This window comes from Macaca mulatta, chromosome 3 (assembly GCF_049350105.2).
Source record: "Macaca mulatta isolate MMU2019108-1 chromosome 3, T2T-MMU8v2.0, whole genome shotgun sequence".
NCBI classification, from domain to species: Eukaryota; Metazoa; Chordata; class Mammalia; order Primates; family Cercopithecidae; genus Macaca; species Macaca mulatta.
The window spans coordinates 46,863,143-46,884,769 of NC_133408.1; the positions used below are offsets into that span (position 1 = coordinate 46,863,143).

Sequence of the window (21,627 nt, forward strand, 5' to 3'; positions counted from 1 at the left end):
TAAAAAATCTCCATGAAAATTGTCTATGAAGCGGGGACGAGAGGCGATATTCTTTGTCACTCAGAATTAAACTGCTGGGAGAGGGAGGATGGAAATGCTTGGGTAGTATATGTGTTATGCCCTGAGAAGTAGAGGGACTTGGGAGGAGCAATTTGGCTTTCAGGAAGAGCAAATAGTTTTGCTGCCACACGCACTAGCTGTAGCTCTGTGCTATCATCTGAGTGGCCAGAGACCAGGAAATGGTGGCAAACGCAAGAGCTTCATGTTTTCCCTTCCTAGTCAAAAAGTGCAGTCTCTTGAGAAGGTGGTAGAAGAGCTTTTAGATGGAGATTGGGAGGAGAGAGGTGGTAGAAGTCTTTATTTACCTCCTGTATTAGTCTGTTCTCATGCTGCTATAAAGGAGAGAGGTTTAATTGACTCAGTTCCTCAGGGATAGGGAGGCCTTGGGAAACTTACAATCATGGTTGAAGGGGAAGCAAACATGTCTTTCTTCATATGGCAGCAGGAAGAAGTGCCTAGCAAAGGGGGAAAAGCCCCTTATAAAACCGTCAGATCTTGTGAGAACTCACTATCATGAGAACAGCATGGGGGTAACCACCCCCATGATTCAATTACCTTCCTTCAGGTCCCTCCTACAACATGTGGGGATTATGGAAACTTCAAGATGAGATTTGGGTGGGGGCACAGACAAACGATATCACTTCTTGTCCTTGACTCCCACCTGCAGGAGCTATTTGAGTATTATACTATCTCTGTGGCTGCAAAAATTTGGAGGAAAACCCGGTCTATAAGAATTTCACTGACTTCTGAAAACAGCCTCAGCCTGTTATATGAAAAGGGAAAGTGGAATGTACGATGAGAAGTTTATCATTGACAACCAGTTTTCTCACCATTTTTCCAGTCTTCATTTCTGTTCCTGCTGTCTAGACTAAGCTTCTGGTGGAGGGAATGGAAAATAAGTGATGGAAAAAAATCAGCAGTTAAGATTATGTGATACTGGTCCATAAATAGACCAATGTATTAGAATAATAGTTTCAGAAAGGAACTGGGTTCTATAAAGAAATCTAGTATATGATAAAGATGATATCTTAAATCACTAGGGCAGAGATTGATTTTTTTAAAAAGTGCTATTGGGATAAGTGATGATCTGTATGCAGCTCAGCTGAGATTGCCAGCAAGGAGAATGATGAGGAATGTCATATTAAATAGCTGCAGGAAGCCCTGTACCAATCAGGAAACTATTTACTTCTTAGCAATCACAAGAGACAGAACTCATCATTTTCAAGTTGTTTTTTGTCCCTCCCTCCCTCCCTTCCTCCCTCCCTCCCTCCTTCTTTCCCTCCTTCCCTCCCTCCCTCCCTCCCTGCCTCCCTCCTTCCTTCCTTCCTGCCTTCCTGCCTTCCTGCCTTCCTTCCTTCCTTTTTTATTTTTTATTTTTTTTAGATGGAGTCTTGCTCTGTCGCCCGGGCTAGAGTGCAGCAGCGTGATCTTGGCTCACTGCAACCTCTGCCTCATGGGTTCAAGTGATTCTCCAGACTCAGCCTCCTGAGTAGCTGGGATTACAAGCGTGTGCCACCATACCCAACTAATTTTTGTATTTTTAGCAGATATGGGTTTCACCATGTTGGCCAGGCTGGTCTTGAACTCCTGACCTCAGGTGATCCACCCGGCTTGGCCTCCCAAAGTGCTGGGATTACAGGCATGAGCCACTGCACCTGGCCTTTATTTCTTACCTGTTTCTTTTTTAAATAAAGTTGGGGGGGGTCTCACTATGTTTTCTAGGCTGGTCTCGAACTTCTGGCCTCAAATGATCCTCCTGCCTTGGCCTCCCAAAGTGCTGGGATTACAGGCATGAGTCACGGAGGCTAAGCCATTTTTGGTCTCTCTCCCTCATTTTTTTTTTTTTTTTTTGAGACAGAGTCTTGCTCTGTCACCGAGGCTGGAGTGTAGTGGTGTCATCTCGGCTCACTGCAACCTCTGCCTCCTGGGTTCCAGCGATTCTTGTTCCTCATCCTCCTAAGTAGCTGGGACTACAGGCATGTGCCACCACCAAGCCTGACTAATTTTTGTATTTTTAGTAGAGATTGGGTTTTACTATGTTAGCCAGGCTGGTCTCAAACTGCTGGCCTCAAACCATACACCCACCTCAGCCTCCCAAAGTGCTGGGATTACAGGTGTGAGCCCCTATACTCGGCACACTTTTGGTCTCTTGACAGCTCTTTTGCTTATTGTGCTTCTAAAGTCACATAATAGGCTGGGTGTGGCGGCTTATACCTGTAATCCCAGCACTTTGGGAGACTGAGTCAGGAGGATTGCTTGAGGCCAGGAGTTTAAGACCACCGTTGCCAACATAAGGAGACCCTGTCTCTTAAAAAATAAAAAATATACCCAGTAATGGGATGGCTGGGTCATATGGTACATCTAGTTCTAGATCCTTGAGGAATCGCCATACTGTTTTCCATAATGGTTGAACTAGTTTACAATCCCACCAACAGTGTAAAAGTGTTCCTATTTCTCCACATCCTCTCCAGCACCTGTTGTTTCCTGACTTTTGAATGATTGCCATTCTAACTGGTGTGAGATGGTATCTCATTGTGGTTTTGATTTGCATTTCTCTGATGGCCAGTGATGATGAGCATTTTTTCATGTGTCTGTTGGCTGTATGAATGTCTTACACCATGGAATACTATGCAGCCATAAAAAAGGATGAGTTTGTGTCCTTTGTAGGGACATGGATGCAGCTGGAAACCATCATTCTTAGCAAACTATCACAAGAACAGAAAACCAAACACCGCATGTTCTCACTCATAGGTGGGAACTGAACAATGAGATCACTTGGACTCGGGAAGGGGAACATCACACACCGGGGCCTATCATGGGGAGGGGGGAGGGGGGAAGGATTGCATTGGGAGTTATACCTGATGTAAATGACGAGTTGATGGGTGCTGACGAGTTGATGGGTGCAGCACAGCAACATGGCACAAGTATACATATGTAACAAACCTGCACGTTATGCACATGTACCCTAGAACTTAAAGTATAATAATAAAAAATAATTAAAAAAAAATAAAAAAAAATAAAACCAAAAATAAAAGTAAAATCACATAATATAACTATCCTTATTTTACCAGGACCATATTTGAAAAATTCAGGATATCTTGTAAGACTTTTTTGGTTCCAAGCTCATATAAGTTATGCTTGTGCTTTTTTTTCCTTTCAACTAAGGTGCATGTAAGATTTAAAGTTTGTGATTTCTATTTTCACAATAGCCTTTGGAGCCTTGTGACGAAATGAGGTTGTCTAGGGAGAAGGCCTAGAGTGAGCAGAGAAGAGGATCTTGAGGGATGCCAGCACTTAAGGGCTGGCAAGTGAAAGAGCCTGCCAGGGAGACTGAGAAAGACCAGTGAGAGAGGAAGTAGCAAGTCCCGAGTGTGTGCTGCCCTAGAAGGCAGGGGTGGATGGTGGTTTCTAAAGAAGGCCAAGTTCAAGGGTGAAATGCTGGCAAGAAGTCAAACTAATGACAAAAAATGTGCGTTGGCTTTATCAACACTGGTGACATGAGTGAGATCAGTTTCAGTGGCATAGTGCACGGGAAGCCAGATTCCAGGGGGCTGTGGATTTCTCCCTTGAGTTCTAACTCATATTCACAACTACTTACTTAAAGATCAAGTAGGCATCTCAAACTTACCACCCCAAAACCAAACTCTTCATTCTCCTCCCACCATCCAAACCTAATTCTTCCTCATCTTAATTAATGGACCCTCTGATGCCCCAGTTGCTCAGTCCAAAAAGCCTAGATGTCACTCTCTTATACCCTACATCTAAGCCATCAGCAAATCCTGTTGGCCCTACTTTCAGAATATAGACAGAGACAGGCAACTCCCCACTCCCTCCAAGGCTTCAGGTCCAATCCACCGTCTTCTCCCTAGACCTTGTCAGCTGTCTCCCTGCTTCTGCTCTTTCCTCTGTATACTCTCTTCACTATCCTAGAACCAGATAATCTTTTAAAAATAGAACTAAGATGATTTTACATATTGTTTGGAACTTTCTAAAGGTTTCTCCTCTCAGAGTAACAGACAAAGTCCTTCCATACCTGACAGTTCTTCCCAATCACGCCAGGCACGCTCCCACTTTTGTGTTTAGCTCCTGTTATTCTTGCCTAGAAGCTACTTTCTCAAGCCCTTTACACAACTTTCTCCTTCTCTTCATGTGAGTTCCTATTTTGAGAGAACTTCTCTAACTATCTGTCATGTTTTTAAAGCATGTCTGCAAATTTCTTGACACTCTTTTCACCAAGAGTTAGAGTCTAGTTCCTCTCCTCTTGAAACTGACCAAACTGACTCACTTCTAACAAATTAAATGTGAAGGCAGTGGTGCTGGGTCGTAAGAGGTGATATGTGGGATGCTTGCTCTTGGAACAGAGCTGCAATGCTGGGAAGAAGCCTCTGCCACATTGACAGGCTGCACAGAGGTATTCCAGCAATATTCCTCACTGTGGTCACAGTGGACACCTAGCACTGACCATCAGTCAGGTGAGAAGGAACCCTCCAGATGACTCCAGCTCCAGCCCCTGTTTAACTGGAACCATGTGAGAGACCCTACAGGGAAACCGCCAAGCTCAGCCTGGTCACTCCCAGAAATGTGAACGAAAATAAATGCATGCTATTGTTTTTAGCCACTAAGTATGAGTGGTTTAATTACATAGCAATCGATAATTGGAACACAGCGCTTCTACAGTAGCACTCTCCATCAGTCTCTATTTTCTTACCCAGATTTATTTTTCTTTGTACCCCTTACCATTATCTGACATGTTATAAATTTGTTTTTGTTTCCTGTTCTACCACATGCCCTGGAATTTCAGCTGTGGGAAAGTAGAAGCTTTGCTTGTTTTGCTGATATTTCCTCCATTACGTAGAATGGTGCTTGGTACAGACGAGTCACTCAAGCTCAGATAGTTTTGTTAAATGGATGTACCTGTGGTCTGTGGTGTGAAGAAGGCATCCAAGTTGAACAGAGACAGTATGGGCCTGAAAGTATTGTGGAACTTGGAAAGGACCACATAGGAGATATTATTATTCTCATTATTCTTGAGGATACTTCTACCTCCCCATTAGTGGTCCTTAATAATGATTTTTTAATGGAGGTAATGAAGTTATTTTTTCTTTTTTTCAAAACAGTTTATTTTTGAAGTAGAAATAAAAATTCTGGTGTTTATAGGATCGAGTTTACACTTCCAGGTCTGTGAGAGTGACTAAGCTTCTGAACCTTTTATAGTTGCATTATGTGCAGGATGAGAAAGGGAATGTTCCTCTCCCCATACCCGTGAGCAAGCAGCCTGCAGGCCAAGACCAATGCCCATCTAGAAGGGCGTTTGACATGAGAGAAGGATTACTTTACCCTATGTACTCTGTTGGACTTTAGAAGACTGTGAGCCAGAAAGTCTCCTTACAAACCAGCATAGAGCAAGGTTAGGTAAAGGTCTTTCATATTTACCCATTGCTGCCCCTCTGTTTTTTTTTTTCTTGTTCATTTTTTTTTTCCATTGGGCCAAATCATTATATTCTTCGCCATTACAGCAAATGCATATTGAACATTTCTTCATGTTGATATCAACTCCTCATATCATTTTCACAGGCTTGAGGAGTTGCAGGATGGTGTAGGCCTGCCTTGCTCCCCACTCTCAGCCCCACAGCTGAGTTGAAGACTGTGGGTTCAGGCACACTGTGCAGGAGGGAGATTGGCAACCCGATACCAAATGGGGACTCCAAGAGGGTGCATGAGCAGAAGACTGTTCAGGGCCAGGCGAGAAGGAAGGGAGCTTCATCTCAGACGCTGACCCTGTGAGGCACACCACCCTTCATAAAATAGGGGCCAGTGAGATCCTGGGGCTCTGACCAAGCACGCACTTAATTCTTTTTCTTTGGATGGGATCAGGAAAGATGAAGGGAATGAGTTAAGGCAAAATGTCTGGGAGAAGGTTATCAGTGTTCTTTCTTCAGTGTTTGCTGTCATCATCCTTGTCATCATTGTCACCGTCACCATCATTAGCTATAGCAGCACACTTGTACTGAGTCATTGTTTTACACCAGGCACTGTGATAGATTCTTCTGCCGATGGGGTTATTTGGATAAACAAGAGCTTTTATACAACTTAAGAACAAACAGACCTGTTTGGGGTAGCATTTGGGGTGCACATGACTGATGCCAAGCAGAGCATGAAAAGGGCTGTCACAGAATTTGCATTCTGGCAGCTCTGGAGGGGAAAGAAGACCCTCTCCTGGCCTGGGACACTGGAGGCTTCATGAAGAAGATGATATTTGATCTGAGACTTGAAGGACAAGTGGAAGTTTATAGATAGAAGTGGGCAGGTGGGCTGCCTGAACAGCATGACGGGGACTAAAAGCATGGTGTGTTTGGTAGAGTGGTGAATTTCAGACTGACTGGTGCAGAGTCAGTGGCTAGAAATGAGAGGGACTTGGACTAGAAGGCAGTTGTTGTGACCCTCTGAGTAATTCTGTTTCCTCCTCCACACCCTTTGCAGCCTGAGTATTACCATAATTGATAGAAAACTGCATCTCACTCCTCCTGCCATGAACTCATTTTTATGAGGCCTTTCTTCATTCATTTCCTTTCCCAAGTCAATGAGTGGAGAAGCACATTCCTAAGGATTATCATGGCTGATTTCCTGCATGTTCTTCACTCACAGAGAAGCAATGCCAGATCTGGTCTCCTTTCTTTCCTTTCCAAGTGCATAACAGACCTTTCTTTTTTTGAAAAAAGAGAACACATAGTGGGACAGGTTGGGGTCAGCTCCGGTGGCCAGGAGGGTCAGACATGAGATCTTCACTGCAGACACTCCTGATTCAAGTGCCTGGAGCCATGGAAGCCCACCTAGCAGGAGCCAAGGCCAGGAGCGGGATGGCTTTGAGGAGGACGATCAAGCCTGGTCTCAGAGCTAGGTTCACTTCAAAATGTGGGGATGGTGGTGAGGAGGGGCCTGTAGCCGAGAGGATATCTACAGGGAGCTTGGAATTTGGGCTGCATGAGGGTTGAGGATTGGAGGAACTGGGGCCTGTGCAGCAGCTCTCAGATGGTTCCCCTTAGCACAGGCCATCGGCACAGGCTGCTGACTCCTAGTTCATTGTTTTCACATGGAATGTGTGACCTTTCCAACCCTCTCCAGGAGATCTGCAGGTGAATTTGCATCTGTTGATGTGGTTCTGTGTCTTTGGGTTAGAGTTGATTCCCTTCTTGGTATCCTGGGAGTATCCTGTGCAGGGGCCACGAAGTGCCAGGCTTGCATATTACCTATTAGAGCAGTGAGGGGGATTCCCCAGCCCTGCTGACAAGCTGGGACAACCAGGCCGTGCTCCTCCTGCCCTGTTTGTGGAGCCTGTCCCTGGGGTTCACACAGGCCCTGAGGGGGAACTCTGCTGTGTCACAGCCTGTGGGACAAAGCCTTCGGGCTGAACAGTTTCCCTAGAGCCCCCTGCGTGTCCTTGTTGCTCAGGCAGTAGATGAAGGGATTCAGCATGGGGGTCACCACCGTGTACATCACTGAGGCTAGTGAGTCCTTGTCTGTGGAGTGGGAGGATGAGGGCCTCAGGTAGACCCCTGAGATGGTGTCATAGAAGAGGATGACCATGGTCAAGTGGGAGCCACAGGTGAAAAAGGCCTTCTGCTTACCCCGGGTGTAGTGGACTCTGAGCACCATGACTGCAATGCGTGTGTAGGAGCCGAGAATGCCAAGGAAGGGCAGGAGGACAATCAGGCCCCCCACCAGCATGATCATGAGCTGGTTGAGTCGGGTCTCGAAACAGGAGAGCTGGAGCAGGAGAATGAGGTCACAGAAGCAGTAGGGGATGATGTTGCTGGCGCAGAAGTCCAGCTGGGCCATGAGGAGGGTGTGCAGCAGGGCATGGAGGCTGGCGATGGCGCCCATGAGCTGCCCAGCATCAGGGCGCAGCCGCGCAGGCTCATCTTGGAGGAGTAGTGCAGTGGGTGGCAGATGGCCAGGTAGCGGTCATAGGCCATTGCTGTCAGAAGGAAGTTGCTCCATGTTGGCGAGCCAGATGCAGATGTAGATCTGTCCCAGGCAGGTGCCGTAGGAGATGGCCTGAGTCTGCGTCTGGATGTTCTCGAGCATCGTGGGAATCGTGGCAGAGACAAAGCAGAAATCCACCAGGGAGAGCTGGCTGACGAAGAAGTACATGGGGGTGTGGAGATGGGAGGCTGAGCCAATGGCCAGGATGATGAGCAGGTTTCCTGCCTTGCCAACCAGGTACATGGCCAGGAAGAACCCGAAGATCAGCTCCTCTTGCTCTAGCCAGCTGGAGAGCCCCAGGAGGAGGCACTCCGAGGCACTGGTGTGGTTTCTGCGCTCCATGGATGACAGGTCCTGTGGGGAGAGCCAGACCAGTCGCAGACCAGTGAGAGATGAATTCCTGGGCCTCCTGCAGTCCCTTAGCTCTCATTTGGGCACATCTCTGTGTTCATTTGTTACAAACCCCAAAGCAGGCTGTCAGCCTATCAAAGGAAAAGCCTCAGCCAGGGAGCCCTACGGCCTCAACATACCCAGGCATCAGGGTTCAGTTACTTCACTGCTAAACTTCTGCTGACTCTGAACCCACGAAGCCCCATCTGCTGTCCCTCCATGGAGAATCCTGGTGGCGCATGGTCCTGTATTCAGTGGTGGCAGCAATGAGGCGGTTACTTAGGGCATTTTACCCCCCAAGTTTTCATCACACTTTCATTCTTTGATATGAGCAACTGATAATGTCTCAAGATTAAGTAAAGACCTGTAGAGGCCGGGCGCGGTGGCTCAAGCCTGTAATCCCAGCACTTTGGGAGGCCGAGACGGGCGGATCACTAGGTCAGGAGATCGAGACCATCCTGGCTAACACGGCGAAACCCCGTCTCTACTAAAAACACAAAAAATTAGCCGGGCGAGGTGGCGGCGCCTGTGGTCCCAGCTACTCGGGAGGCTGAGGCAGGAGAATGGCGGGAACCCGGGAGGCGGAGCTTGCAGTGAGCTGAGATCCGGCCACTGCACTCCAGCCTGGGTGACAGAGCGAGACTCCGTCTCAAAAAAAAAAAAAAAAAAAAAAGACCTGTAGAAATGTAGTTTCTTCCCACTCCCGGTAAGGGGGGCCACCTGAAGGTTGTTTCTGTATGGAATTCTGGAAGTATAATGGCAGATGTGCAGAGCTGCAGGGTACTGTGGGTACACATCCTCCTTCCCCCTAAGATTTTGTCTCCTTTGGTCCCGACCCAGGCAGAGCCCAGGACTCCGGGGTCTGTGGCTGCTGCTCCCCAGCTTCGGACACCTTGGCCCAGGTGATGCTGCTGAGGCTGAAGGTCAGGGCAAGCCTGGGCAGAGGAGCCTGTTGATAGGGCCAGCTCAGCCAGCCTTCTGTCTGCGCTCGTCCAAGAAGGGCCTCACCTCTAGAGGGTAGTCGAGGAAGAGTGGGAGTTGTCCCTGCGGATACCAAGGAGAAACTACAGCTGTAACATTGCCCAGAGTCATGGAGACCATAGCAGAGCCACATAGGGACCTCACTCAATTGGAATTCATAATAGTTCAGAGATTTCAGCTGATGTTGCATTAGACATAAAGCATTTTTTGTGGCTTCAAAAGAAAGAGTGGGATGTGGGTCCTATCATAAAGTGAATCTGTAAAGAGAAAGGGAAGAAGGACAGTGCAGGGTTAGTGGGCTGATTGGGGATGGGACACAGGTGATGGGAAATCTGTAGGAGAAGGTGATGGGGTGGGGTTCTGGCCACGTGGGAACTGGGCAGGGGATGAGAAGGGGAAGCATCCAGTGAATGTGGTAATCTTGTCTGCTAAAGGCATTCTTGTGAGGATTAAATGAGGAAATGCACATATGTGCTAAGAACAGGGCATTGCACATAGGCACACAGTGAGCACTGGCTACTATTATTCAAGTAATTTTTAGAGGCAAATGTGATTTTAATACCAAACTCAACATGGACAATGAAAAGATTGGAGTCCAGTTTTGTTTATAGACATAGATGCAAATGCCACAAATAAAATATTTGCAAGCAAAGAAAACAACACATTGATAGAGCTGGCTGTAAAACTGGAAATCTGTTAACTTAACAAATGAAATATCAAAATAATGTAATTCATTCATGATAAGACATCCAAATAAATTTATTGTTACTTTGTAGATGAAAACTCTCAAAGCATTAGGAGTGTTTTTTCTTAATATGATAAACTGTGTATCTAAAAACAAGAGTTGGCCAGGCATGGTGACTCACACCTGTCATCCCAGTACTTTGGGAGGTCGAGGCAGGAGGATTGCTTGAGCCCAGGAGTTCAAAACTAGTCTGGACAACATAGTGAGACTCTGGATCTATTAAAAAATGAAAAAATAAAAACGAGTCAACATCATGTCTATTGAAGAATACTACTTTCTCTCTAAAAGAATAAGATAGAAATGTTCTCTGTTATCATTCCTTCTTTAACATTTTCCTAGAAATGCTGATGATGGCTATCTGAAAAGGTAAAAGGAGTAAAAACAAGGTTTTGCAAAAGATTTATCTCATAAGTAAGCTATTGAAAGAAATAAAACAATTGTTAGAAATAATGTTAGTTTAGCAGAGTTGCAGGATATAATGGCAGACAAATATCAGTTACTTATACTGAATAACCATTTTAAAAAGCAATGAAAAAGATGATTTTATTTCCACTAATGATGAAATTGAATATTGGAATTTGAATGCAACTTAAAAATGAAATATTGTCCAAAATTTATAATGGATAAAGTTAAGGAATTCATAAGATAAAAATAGATTCTAATTGAAAAGTTTAAATATATTCAGATTATTATGCTCCCTAAAGAAAGAAATATATGTTGTTATTAATAATACAATTAATAAATATACACTATAGACCAAACATTGTGCTATTTACATATGAGTTTTTAAATTCTACCCCAAACTCTATAGGTGGGTATTCATTCTTTTTTTTTTTTTTTGTGAGACAGAATTTCACTCTTGTTGCTCAGGCTGGAGCGCCAATGGCGTGGTCTTGGCTCACTGCAACCTCTGCCTCCCAAGTGATTCTCCTGCCTCAGTCTCCCAAGTAGCTGGGATTACAGGCGCCCACCACCACACCTAGCTAATTTTTTTTTTAGTAGAGATGGGGTTTCACCACGTTGGCCAGGCTGGTCTCGAACTCCTGACCTCAGGTGATCCACCTTCCTCAGCCTCCCAAAGTGCTGGGATTATAGGTGTGCGCCACTGCACCTGCCCCGGATATTCTTGTCTTACTTACAGAGGCTTATAGAGATTAATTAAATATGTATAAATGTAGAAATTTTATGTTTGGGATTACACAGGAGGAAACAAATCAGATGAAAAGAGATCATTGGTTCAAAGATATTTGTTGAAACACCATTTTTAAATGTTTTAAAATGTGAAACAACCAAATTTCCAAAATAATAAGAGAATAGTTTTGCAGACTCTGATGTCTCAATGGTATGGAATACTGTACAGACAGTAAAAATGAAAGATTGTGTCAATTTCTGGATATTTGCCTATGATGTAGATTTTCAAAGCAGAACGCATGATAACCTATGCATACCAATGACATCTGTGTCAGAATGTGCACACACCACCAAACATAAGATGTTAATTTGGAGGCTGACGGAGAGAACAGTTTGAGGTTTAATTTCCCCTGGCTTTTTCCCTGCTTACATTCTTCACGGTGTGACAATCAGGTCATTGCAGGCTGTCACCAGCTCTGCTTCTGGGCCTGTCTTTGCACCAGCAAACATTTTCTTGTATCTATGCCTAGATTAAACGTTAGAAGGGGCTGGAATTGCTGGGTAATGAAATTGCTGGAAAATCCTCCATTGTAGGGATGAGGGCAGAGGCTGAGAGGGGTTGTCCAGGAATCAAATCCTTTGTGCTGTGGGAAGTCTATTCTCTGCTAAAATGATGGCGTTGGATCCCTGGATGTTTCTAAGGTCCCTTCAGGGTCAGGTTCTGCTTGTCTTTGAGAGGTGGAGGAGGAGGAGATGTCTTTGGCTAAGACATTTAGGGACTTTGGGGAGGAGTGTTTCTCTTTCCTCCCCTACATGGGCACTGACCTGTCCAGTTGGTCTGATTTCTGCAAAGCCCTACCCAAGGCCCCTGCCTTCTCCTGAATGGCTTTTCCTCTCTCAGGAGCTCAGAGAGCTCACAAGCAGCCTGGGGCCAGGGACACAAGCCTGAAAGCAAGATGAGAAAGCAGGTGGGTGGGAGGCAGGGAGAGGGAAGTGGCTGGGGAGAACAGAACCTCATTCCCTGGTGGGTTGGCCAAGGAGCGGTGTCTGGGCCTCACCCTCGGCTTATTTGCAGGGCTACTCTTGGAATATGGGGAGCAATCCCCAGTGGGCATCGTTAGAAATAAATGTGCAGTAATTGCTTGGGGTGCTGCTGGGCCCATTTCTCCTGGGCTCCAGATACACCATTTCCTTAGAGTTTTTCCGCTGGAGAGTGATGGCCTTCAGAGGTTTAATTTGCTACTTTTGTCTCCAGGGGAAATCTCTACAATTCTCTGCTTTTCTCTTTAGTCCAGGGAATTCATCTCATTGATTGTATGAAATCAGAACTCCAAAGTTCATGTTGATGGCCCCCTTTTAAATTGAGGACATTATCGCATTCTTTTTTTATGGCTGCATAGTATTCCATGGTATATATGTACATTTTCTTTATGCAGTCTGCCATTGATGGGCATTTAGGTTGATTCCATGTCTTTGCTATTCAGTGCTGTGATGAACACATGTGTGCATGTGTCTTTTTTGTTGTTGTTGTTCTTTAAATGGTGTACATTTAGATAAGTTATTTTTTTAACTTTTAAGTTCAGGAGTACATGTGCAGGTTTGTTACATAGGTAAACTTGTATTGTAGGGGTTTGTTATACAAATTATTTCATCTCCCAGGTATTAAATCTAGTACCCATTAGTTATTTTTCCTGATTCTCTCTCTCCTCCCACCCTCCACCCTCTGAGGGGCCCCAGTATGTATTGTTCCCCTCTATGTATCCATGTACCTCCCACTTATATGTGAGAACATGCAGTATTTGGTTTTCTGTTCCTGTGTTACTTTGCTAAGGATAATAGCCTCCAGCTCTATGTATGTCCTTGCAAAGGACATGATCTCATCCTTTTCTTTTTTTTTTTTTTTAAATGGAGTCTCGCTCTGTTGCCAGGCTGGAGTGCAATGGCTTGATCTTGGCTCACTGCAAACTCCGCCTCCTGTGTTCATGCGATTCTCATGCCTCAGCCTCCTGAGTAGCTGAGATTACAGGCATGTGCCACCGCATGCAGCTAATTTTTGTATTTTTAGTAGAGATGGTGTTTCACCATGTTGGCCAGGATAGTTTTGATCTCCTGACCTTGTGATCTGCCCACCGCGGCCTCCCAAAGTGCTGGGATTACAGGTGTGAGCCACCATGCCCGGCTGATCTCATTCTTTTTTATGGCTGCGTAGTATTCCATGGTGTATATGTACCACATTTTCTTTATTCAGTCCGTCATTGATGGGTATTTAGGTTAATTTCATATCTTTGCTATTGTGAATAGTACTTCAATGAACATATGTGCATGTGTCTTTATGATTTATATTCCTTTGGATATATACCCAGTAATGGGATTGCTGGGCCAAATGGTATTTCTGTCTTTAGGTCTTTGAGGAATTGCCACACTGTTTTCCCTAATGGTTGAACTAATTCACACTCCCACCAACAGTGTGTACGTGTTTCTTTTTTTCTTTTTCTCCACAACTTTACCACCACCTGTTATTTTTTGACTTTTTAGTAATAGCCATTCTGACTGGTGTTAGATGGTGTCTTATGGTTTTGATTTGCATTTCTTTAGTAATCAGTGATGTTAAGCTTTTTTTTTTTTTTTTTTTTTTTTTTTTTTTGAGACGGAGTCATTCTCTGTTGCCCAGGCTGGAGTGCAGTGGCGCCATCTTGGCTCACTGCAAGCTCCGCCTCCCTGGTTCACGCCATTCTCCTGCCTCAGCCTCCCGAGTAGCTGGGACTACAGGTGCCCACCACCATGCCTGGCTAATTTTTTGTGTTTTTAGTAAGACGGGGTTTCACTGTGTTAGCCAGGATGGTCTCCATCTCCTGACCTCGTGATCCACCCACCTCAGCCTCCCAAAGTGCTGGGATTACAGGCGTGAGCCACTGTGCCTGGTCAAGCTTTTTTTTTTTTTTTATAAGATTGTTGGCCACATGTGTGTCTTCTTTTGAAAAATGTCTGTTCATGTCCGTTGCCCATTTTTTAATGTTTTTTTTTCTTATAAATTTAAGTTCCTTATAGATGTTGGCTATTAGACCTTTGTTGGATGCATAGTTTGCATTTCTTTTCCCCAGTCTGTGTTCTTGGCACCTTTGTGAAAAATGAGTTCACTGTAGATGTGTAGATTTGTTTCTGGACTCTCTATTCTGTTCCACTGGTCTATGTGTCTGTTTTTAAACCAGTACCATGCTGTTTTGGTTACTATAGCTCTCTATTGAAGTCAGGTAAATTTGATTCCTCCAGTTTTGTTATTTTTGCTGACGATAGCTTTGGCTATTCTTGGTCTTTTGTAGATCTTTACAAATTTTAGGATTAAAAAAATATTTCTGTGAAGAATGTCATTGGTATTTTGATAGGGATTGCATTGAATCTGTATGTTGCTTTGGGTATTGTGGACATTTTTAACAATATTGTCTTGAAATATATAAACATGGAATATCTTTCTATGTTTTTGTGTCCTCTTCAATTTCTTTCATCAGTGTTTTATAGTTTTCATTGTAGAGATCTTTCACTTCTTTAAGTTAATTCCTAGGTATTTAATTTTATTCGTGGCTATTGATTTTATTTCAGATTGTTCCCTGCTGGCATATAGAAATGCTACCGATTTTGTACATTGATTTTGTATCCTGCAACTTTACTGAATTTGTTTATCAGTTCTAATAGTTCTTTGGTGGAGTCTTTAGGTTTTTAAAATGTCATTTGGAAGTCATATGGAAATATTTAGAAATCATTTCCAAATACCATTTAGAAACCATTTGAGTATTTTCTTACTTCCTGGAACAAAAAGTATCCTGAGCTCATCTTGAACATTCTTAGTCCTAGCCCTGGCATCAGCCATTTCTCTAAGGAGCTCTGATTCCCTTCAGTGGAAAATGATATTCATAAGCCAAGATCTAGGCACTAAGTGTACTCATTGCTATTAAAATGTCATTGTTATCTAGCCCTATCAATGGAGAGAAGTAGGGAATATATGTTTTACACACACACACGCACGCACACACACACACACATGCATGCTCACAAATACATACACATATATTTACATCTATCTAATTATGTATCAATTATCTATTATCTATCTGTCATCTGTCTATCTATCCATCTATCTATCTAGAAAAGAATGAATGTACACTGATAACATCCATTCCAATCTGACGCCATAGGATTCTTGCTAGCTTTCTCCCTTTCTGAATCTATGGCTCTTTCCTGTAAAAGTGACACACCTTTCTTGCAGTATATTTTATTTATGTGATCAATCCCCTTTATGTAGCCAACTCTCACCCATCCCTTCCCACTCATGGATGCCCTCCTCACCTCACGTGGGTTCTCCGTGCCCTATTTTGCTCTGGCTGCTCTTGAAGGTCACATCTCTGTGTGGACCCCTTCTCTGATTGCTTGGGCTCCCACGTCCAGGTCAGGCTGCCCCTCCATGTGGATGCCTTCTCCAGCACCCTTGGAATCTGACTTGGAGCTACCTTGACTCTCTCCTCCACCTTAATGTGTGTCTACCACGTGGCTGCAACCCACCTAATGGCTTTAGTATTCAGAAAGAGAGGGGAAAGGAAGGAATAAAAAAGGAAAATAAATGAGTGCTTTTAGACATGCTGCCCAATCAACTGACCAATTGACAATTTTTTATTCGGTGTTCATTGCATTAAGACAATTGGGAGGTGAAGATGGAATGCAAGACGTTTATAAGAAAACGTGTTTCCTGTATTCCAGAAATGTCAGGGGAGATGAGGTAAAAACAATAAATCAAAACTAATAATATGATAAGTGCTTCATTGAGTGTTACAAAAAATATGTTCTTCAAAGAAGGCAGGATGAAACTACGAATATTCTCTTCAAACAATGGTCAAAGTCACAGTAGATTAACTCTCACCTATTTTAATAATCAAATTGGAGTTCTGACAAAGGCCCCACACCAACAGTGACTACAATGATAAAAAAAGTTTATTTGTTGGTTCTCAGTCATTCAGTTCTATAGATTTCTCTTTAGTGCGCAGGACGGCATCAGATAATATTTTTGTAAAGGGGATTTTATCTCTTTGCTTAATATAAAACTTATTATAGAATATTACAAATAAAACATGATATAAATGTCACTATTCAAGTCATCACGATAATTCTTATTTTTCTGAAAAATTATGGATCAAATCATTGATAAATATTTATTCTCTGATGAGAGCTCAGGAGGAGTTGATAATGCTAACTAGAGGTGGGTAGAGGTAGTCCTATGAGAAGCAGAGAAGCTGAGTCTACCTATCTGTCACTTATCTGGTCACCTCCTTTATATTACATAATGCACAACACTCTACACAGGCACTAGGAGAGCTCAATGAATGTACAAAACCACCAACTACTCATGCAGTACACTAGATTAAGCTCATCTTTATTTCAAGGTTTTATTGACAAAGTAAATTGAGATCTCTGGTGTTCTGGGGCACAGCTTTCTTGAAGAACAAAGTAGAAGTCCTTAGAATAACTCATTCTCCACTTAGGGTTCCATCTCTTGACTCAACCTTTAGAACAATGGGTTTTTCTGATTGAAGAAGGCCTTGGTTGCCTAATTTCAAGGGGATCTACAAGAGTTAAACAAGCATATGGAGAATTAATAAATGACGTGAGAGAAGAAAAGATGGAAGCAAAGTAGAAAAAATACATGAATGACAAAAACGCTTTGTGAGCTTATAAAAACGACTCTCAACACCATGTATCTTGGATTCTTCGTACTTAATCTATAAGCTGGGTAAATACTGGATAGTAAAAGCCCTCACCATCCATCATTTAACAAAATATTTATGGAGCACCGACTCTGTGCCAGGCCTGCGACAAATTCTTGTGGACTTGTGTTTTTGTTTTTGTTTTTTTTTTTTTTTAATTAAATCTTAAGTAAAAAGGATGAGTTTTAAAAATTAAATTCAGATTATTAGGTATAATGGCAAACTACTTTGGAATTGCCATATAAAGTTAAATTTTTGTAGGTTAAAACTTGCAAGGTAATCCTGGGTAGCTGTTGTACAGTTTAATTATGGGGGCAGTTTTCAACTTCCAGAGTCTAGTAACCCCTCCCAATTGAACCCATCAAATGCAATGATGGGAAAGGTGTTCAGAAGGAATTATTCTTTTCTTTTTAACATCTCCTCTTGGCTTCCAAGTGTAGTGCAAACAGGGAAGTTCTCAAGTTGTACAGTGACTCATACTGCTAGCCCTATTGTCACTGAGTCACTCCTTCACTGTTGGGGGAGCCACCAACAGAGTAACATTCTGATCTCAGTTCAGTGAGGGGAAGGCAAGTTGCCATGGATACAAAGAGTTGCCAGTCTGAGATGCCTGAGAGCTTGCCAGGGAATATCTTCCCTGTCCCAGGTGTGCCAGTGGCCCACTTTCTCTCAGGACTGAATCCCCTGTCTGAACCTGAACACGTACATAGGAAAGCTACACAGCTGCCCTGAAGCCGTTCATAAGATGGCAACCATCTCCATCCTCCTCCTCTCCCAAGCACAAAGTGTACTTAAGGGGTGGAGTTGCATATTAAATGCACCGGTGCTGGAAATAAGACTTATAGGCTATTGCTTAATATGAATCAATGACATCTATTCTTTAACTTCTTCAGAGAAAAGATTTTAAATCTTTCTATAAATGTATCACCTGGAACATAAGGTCAAACAGTAAGTATAGCCCTGCTCTATGGTAGTCCTTCATATCCACCAGAAATGCCTGAAATTAGTCATTCTCCACCTTGGCTTCATGTGAGAACTGATCAGGGAGCTTTTAAAGTCACACTCTGGGTAAATTAGTTAAGAATTTCTGAGATATCGCAGGCGTCGTGAATTTTTAAAGCTCCCTGGTGATTCCGATATGCAGCTAGTGGTTGTGAACCACTGTCATGAGAGAGCATCTACAGGCGCTGGTGATGGAGAGCATCATTTAAGTCACAGCCAGGTAATCATTGCACTTCATGACTGGGCAGAACACTTCCTCTTTCCAACTGGCTTGAAACCGAATTTAAACTTACTCAGGTTCAAAGAGACTGCACATAATCATGCCATGCTAATCGGCATGGACTTTACATGATGTTCTTAATGCTACAGGTTTTGAAGTCCAGAACGGAAGCATCGTTAGTGATCAAAGATGGATCCAAAGACGTTCTTTGGTCCGTAGAATGAATTATTAAAAGATATGCATATTCTTTTAAAAAATATATACCCTTGCATTAAAAAAATTCTTAATACAACATACAGAAAGTGTACTGACCTGTGTTTCTTTACAAGGTTTGAAGGAGAAGTTCTGAAGGACTTTGATTATAGCAAGTTTCATGTTCATGAGAGCAAACCTCATGCCAATGCAGTTTCTGGGTCCAGTTCCAAAGGGTGTGTATATGTAAGGATCTATGCTGTCCTTGTTCTTCTTACTGAACCTAGTTCCATATTGGTAGATTAAAAAGTTAATGAAATATAAAAACCACAGAGTTACATATTAGGGGTTCTTACTTAAGAACCACCCCCCTCCACCTCCCAACCAGTAATACACAAGTTACTTTTATGGGCTGGTCATTGAAATCCTGCTTTGGTTATTTTGTTATAATAATCGTAACCTACAGGTCCTTTCCATTCTCCATACCCTATAGGAGCGTTCAGATTTCTTGAGATGAGATGAATGTTGTTGCAAATAAAATCTATCTCTAAACTCTAAAATTATATTCAGGGTGGTGATGTGTTCACACTATAAAAGATACATAAGTGATAAGACTGATGGATGCGAAAGTGGATTCCTGCCTCAACTCACACTTATGTTGGTCACATGCTCATTCATGAGAAAGGAGAAGGAGAAAGTGTCTTGTGCTATTTCAAGTTGTTGTTTTTCCTTTTCCTTCTCCTGTCATCTCTTTTTTTCTAATTTCCCTCCTCCTCCTCTCCACCTTCCCTATCCACCTTCTCCTCTGCCTGCTTCTCCACCTCCTTCTCTTCCTGGTTCTTCTGTCCATCTCATCCTCTCTTTCTCCCCCACACCCTTATAGAATAGTTTAAGTCGAATAATTTACATGGGCTTATGATGCTACCCTACTGTAGTGTCATCACTGCTTTCCTTGATGTGTTCCACTAGGCTATAAATTCTTTGAAGATTGACCCATGTTTTATTCAAATTTGATTTCTAAATATTTGATTATAGTAAGGAAAAAATGTTGATCTGAGGAAAGTAATGGCATTGTTGTCATATGTTTTTACAGTAGTTCTTATATTTTGGAGAGCATTCTGAAATATTTACAGGCTATTGCTTCAAAATAACATAATAGGCAGGAGGAGGGTGGTGGTGGCATTTGGATGGGGTAGCTAACATGGATTGATGGCTGTTGGAACCAGTGATAGATACATGGAGATGCACAAAAACTATTCTATAGGCTGGTGTCTATAGAATATACTTGTGTATATGTCAAACATTCTCTAATGTATATACACACACACATATACATATATATCATGGATTCATGGACTTATATAAATCACATGGATTCATGGACTTATATAAATCACATGGATTCATGGATTTATATAAATCATGGATTCATGGATTTATATAAATCATATGATTTAGATGTATATAAATCATATGATTTAGATGTATATAAATCATATGATTTAGATGTATATAAATCATATGATTTAGATGTATATAAATCATATGGATTTCTCCCTGCCTGGCCAAGTTCCTGACACATGGCAAGCACTGTCTCTTTGGTGACTGAGTGATTCAAAGTGAAGTACAGCGAGTGGTCTCTGATTTTGTATTAGTGCAGCCACAGGAGGTGGAAGTGCTGAGCTTTCAGGAAACATAGAAGTCCTCTACTCTGGAAAACAGAGAATTTGGTCAGCTCTGACTTACTCTGTGAACAAGTATTATGTGCAGACTCCATGCTAGCACTAGGGACACCATGGCCAACAAGACAAGGTCGCTGCCATCAGCAAACTTGCAGGTAGGGGCCAATGAAAGTCTAGATCCCAAGCATCCTAAATCACCAGCCAGTACCTAAAAATGTCATTCTGAATTTTGCTTAATAATACAACAATGGGAAAACAGCAATTATATCCAGAGTGCAAACTGTGCCTAAGGCCTGACCTTGTCCCTGAGTTCCCAGAAGAGCATGCTCAAGACACCTCCAAGGAGGAGTGTGTGAGATGTCTACTGAGAGTATAAGGGAGCTGGCACAGGACTGCAGCCACAGACAGGACCAGGAGGACCTGTGCTGTCTTGTGTCCTCAGTGACAGCCCTAACCATTAGGGCTGAGGACTTCTCAGGACCTCAGCCTGCACTGTTATGATTACCACAGAGGAAATAGCAAGCAATGTTGAAAGCAAATGGAACGTGGAAGCATGTTTTAAAGTTGCTGTTAAATTCAGAGAGCTAAAGGGCGCAGCATAGAAAAAACGGAAAGGAATAAAAAGCCTATACACCTGAAATAATCATCATGGTTAAATGGTTTATGGCATATGCAATATATACATACATATTTATAGTAATGTAGATCAGTGGATAGTTTCCTGGTAAGTAAGCAAGAATTCAAATAAAAAGTGATACCATTCTAGTTTTAAAAAATCTACATAGGCATAGAAAAATGCCCACAGGGACATAATTGATGATCTTCATCTTAAGGTGCTGGGGCTGTGGATGGCGGTAGTTTCATTTTTTCTAGTCTGTGGTTTGTGAACTTTGATAATTATCACTTTTTTTGTGATAAAAAGACTTACAAGCAAAAGATTGTACAACCACACGATTGTCATGTAGATTAAGAGAGGCAGAATATGCTTGAACCAGCCTGGTTCAGGGTGAGCTCCATTTCCTGGGAGCCTTGTACCTTTCAGGGCGGAACTCCTCAGGCTCTGTCCAGTACTTTGGGTCATGGTGAAGAGCATAGGTTGGAATCACCACCATTGCCCCTTTGGGAATGAACACCCCATTGATTTCAACATCTTTCTTGCAGGCCCTCTCAAGTCTAATAGCAATTGGGAATAATCTGAGTGTTTCATTCACCACCATGTCAAGGTACTCCATCTGTACCATGGCATCATAAGTGGCAGGTGCCTGGGAAGAAAGAAACAGATTTGGATAAATTGAGATTTTTTTTTTTTTTTTTGAGACGGAGTCTCACTCTGCCGCCCAGGCTGGGGTGCAGTGGCCGGATCTCAGCTCACTGCAAGCTCCGCCTCCCAGGTTTACGTCATTCTCCTGTCTCAGCCTCCCGAGTAGCTGGGACTACAGGCGCCTGCCACCTTGCCCGGCTAGTTTTTTGTAATTTTTAGTAGAGACGGGG

The 21,627-nt window shown here is 43.0% G+C and overlaps 2 protein-coding genes and 2 long non-coding RNA genes across 22 annotated transcripts in view; 1 reads left to right on the top strand and 3 right to left on the bottom strand.

The window, feature by feature from the left end:
- Positions 1-21,627, top strand: part of ZSCAN25 (zinc finger and SCAN domain containing 25) — a 119,914-nt gene that overhangs the window by 19,686 nt on the left and 78,601 nt on the right. The window lies entirely within an intron of this gene.
- LOC144339716 (uncharacterized) lies at positions 1,775-4,184 on the bottom strand. Its single transcript, XR_013415073.1, has 2 exons — positions 4,094-4,184; positions 1,775-3,031 (listed from the first exon to the last, which is right to left on the bottom strand). It is a non-coding gene; the product is annotated as an uncharacterized LOC144339716 (long non-coding RNA).
- Positions 10,153-15,851, bottom strand: LOC144339711 (uncharacterized). Its single transcript, XR_013415068.1, has 2 exons — positions 15,632-15,851; positions 10,153-10,375 (listed from the first exon to the last, which is right to left on the bottom strand). It is a non-coding gene; the product is annotated as an uncharacterized LOC144339711 (long non-coding RNA).
- The window catches only part of CYP3A5 (cytochrome P450, family 3, subfamily A, polypeptide 5), a 51,298-nt gene continuing 46,359 nt past the window's right edge, over positions 16,689-21,627 (bottom strand). For 9 of the 10 annotated variants that reach the window (XM_077994520.1, XM_077994521.1, XM_077994516.1 and 6 more), the window contains 3 exons: positions 21,172-21,398; positions 18,575-18,737; positions 16,689-16,899 (listed from right to left, as the gene is read on the bottom strand). In XM_077994520.1, the coding sequence (XP_077850646.1) occupies positions 16,804-16,899; positions 18,575-18,737; positions 21,172-21,398 (486 nt within the window). In that variant the 3' untranslated portion in view covers positions 16,689-16,803. The remainder of the gene's footprint in view (positions 16,900-18,574; positions 18,738-21,171; positions 21,399-21,627) is intronic. The other variant, NM_001040219.1, reaches the window with a different exon arrangement.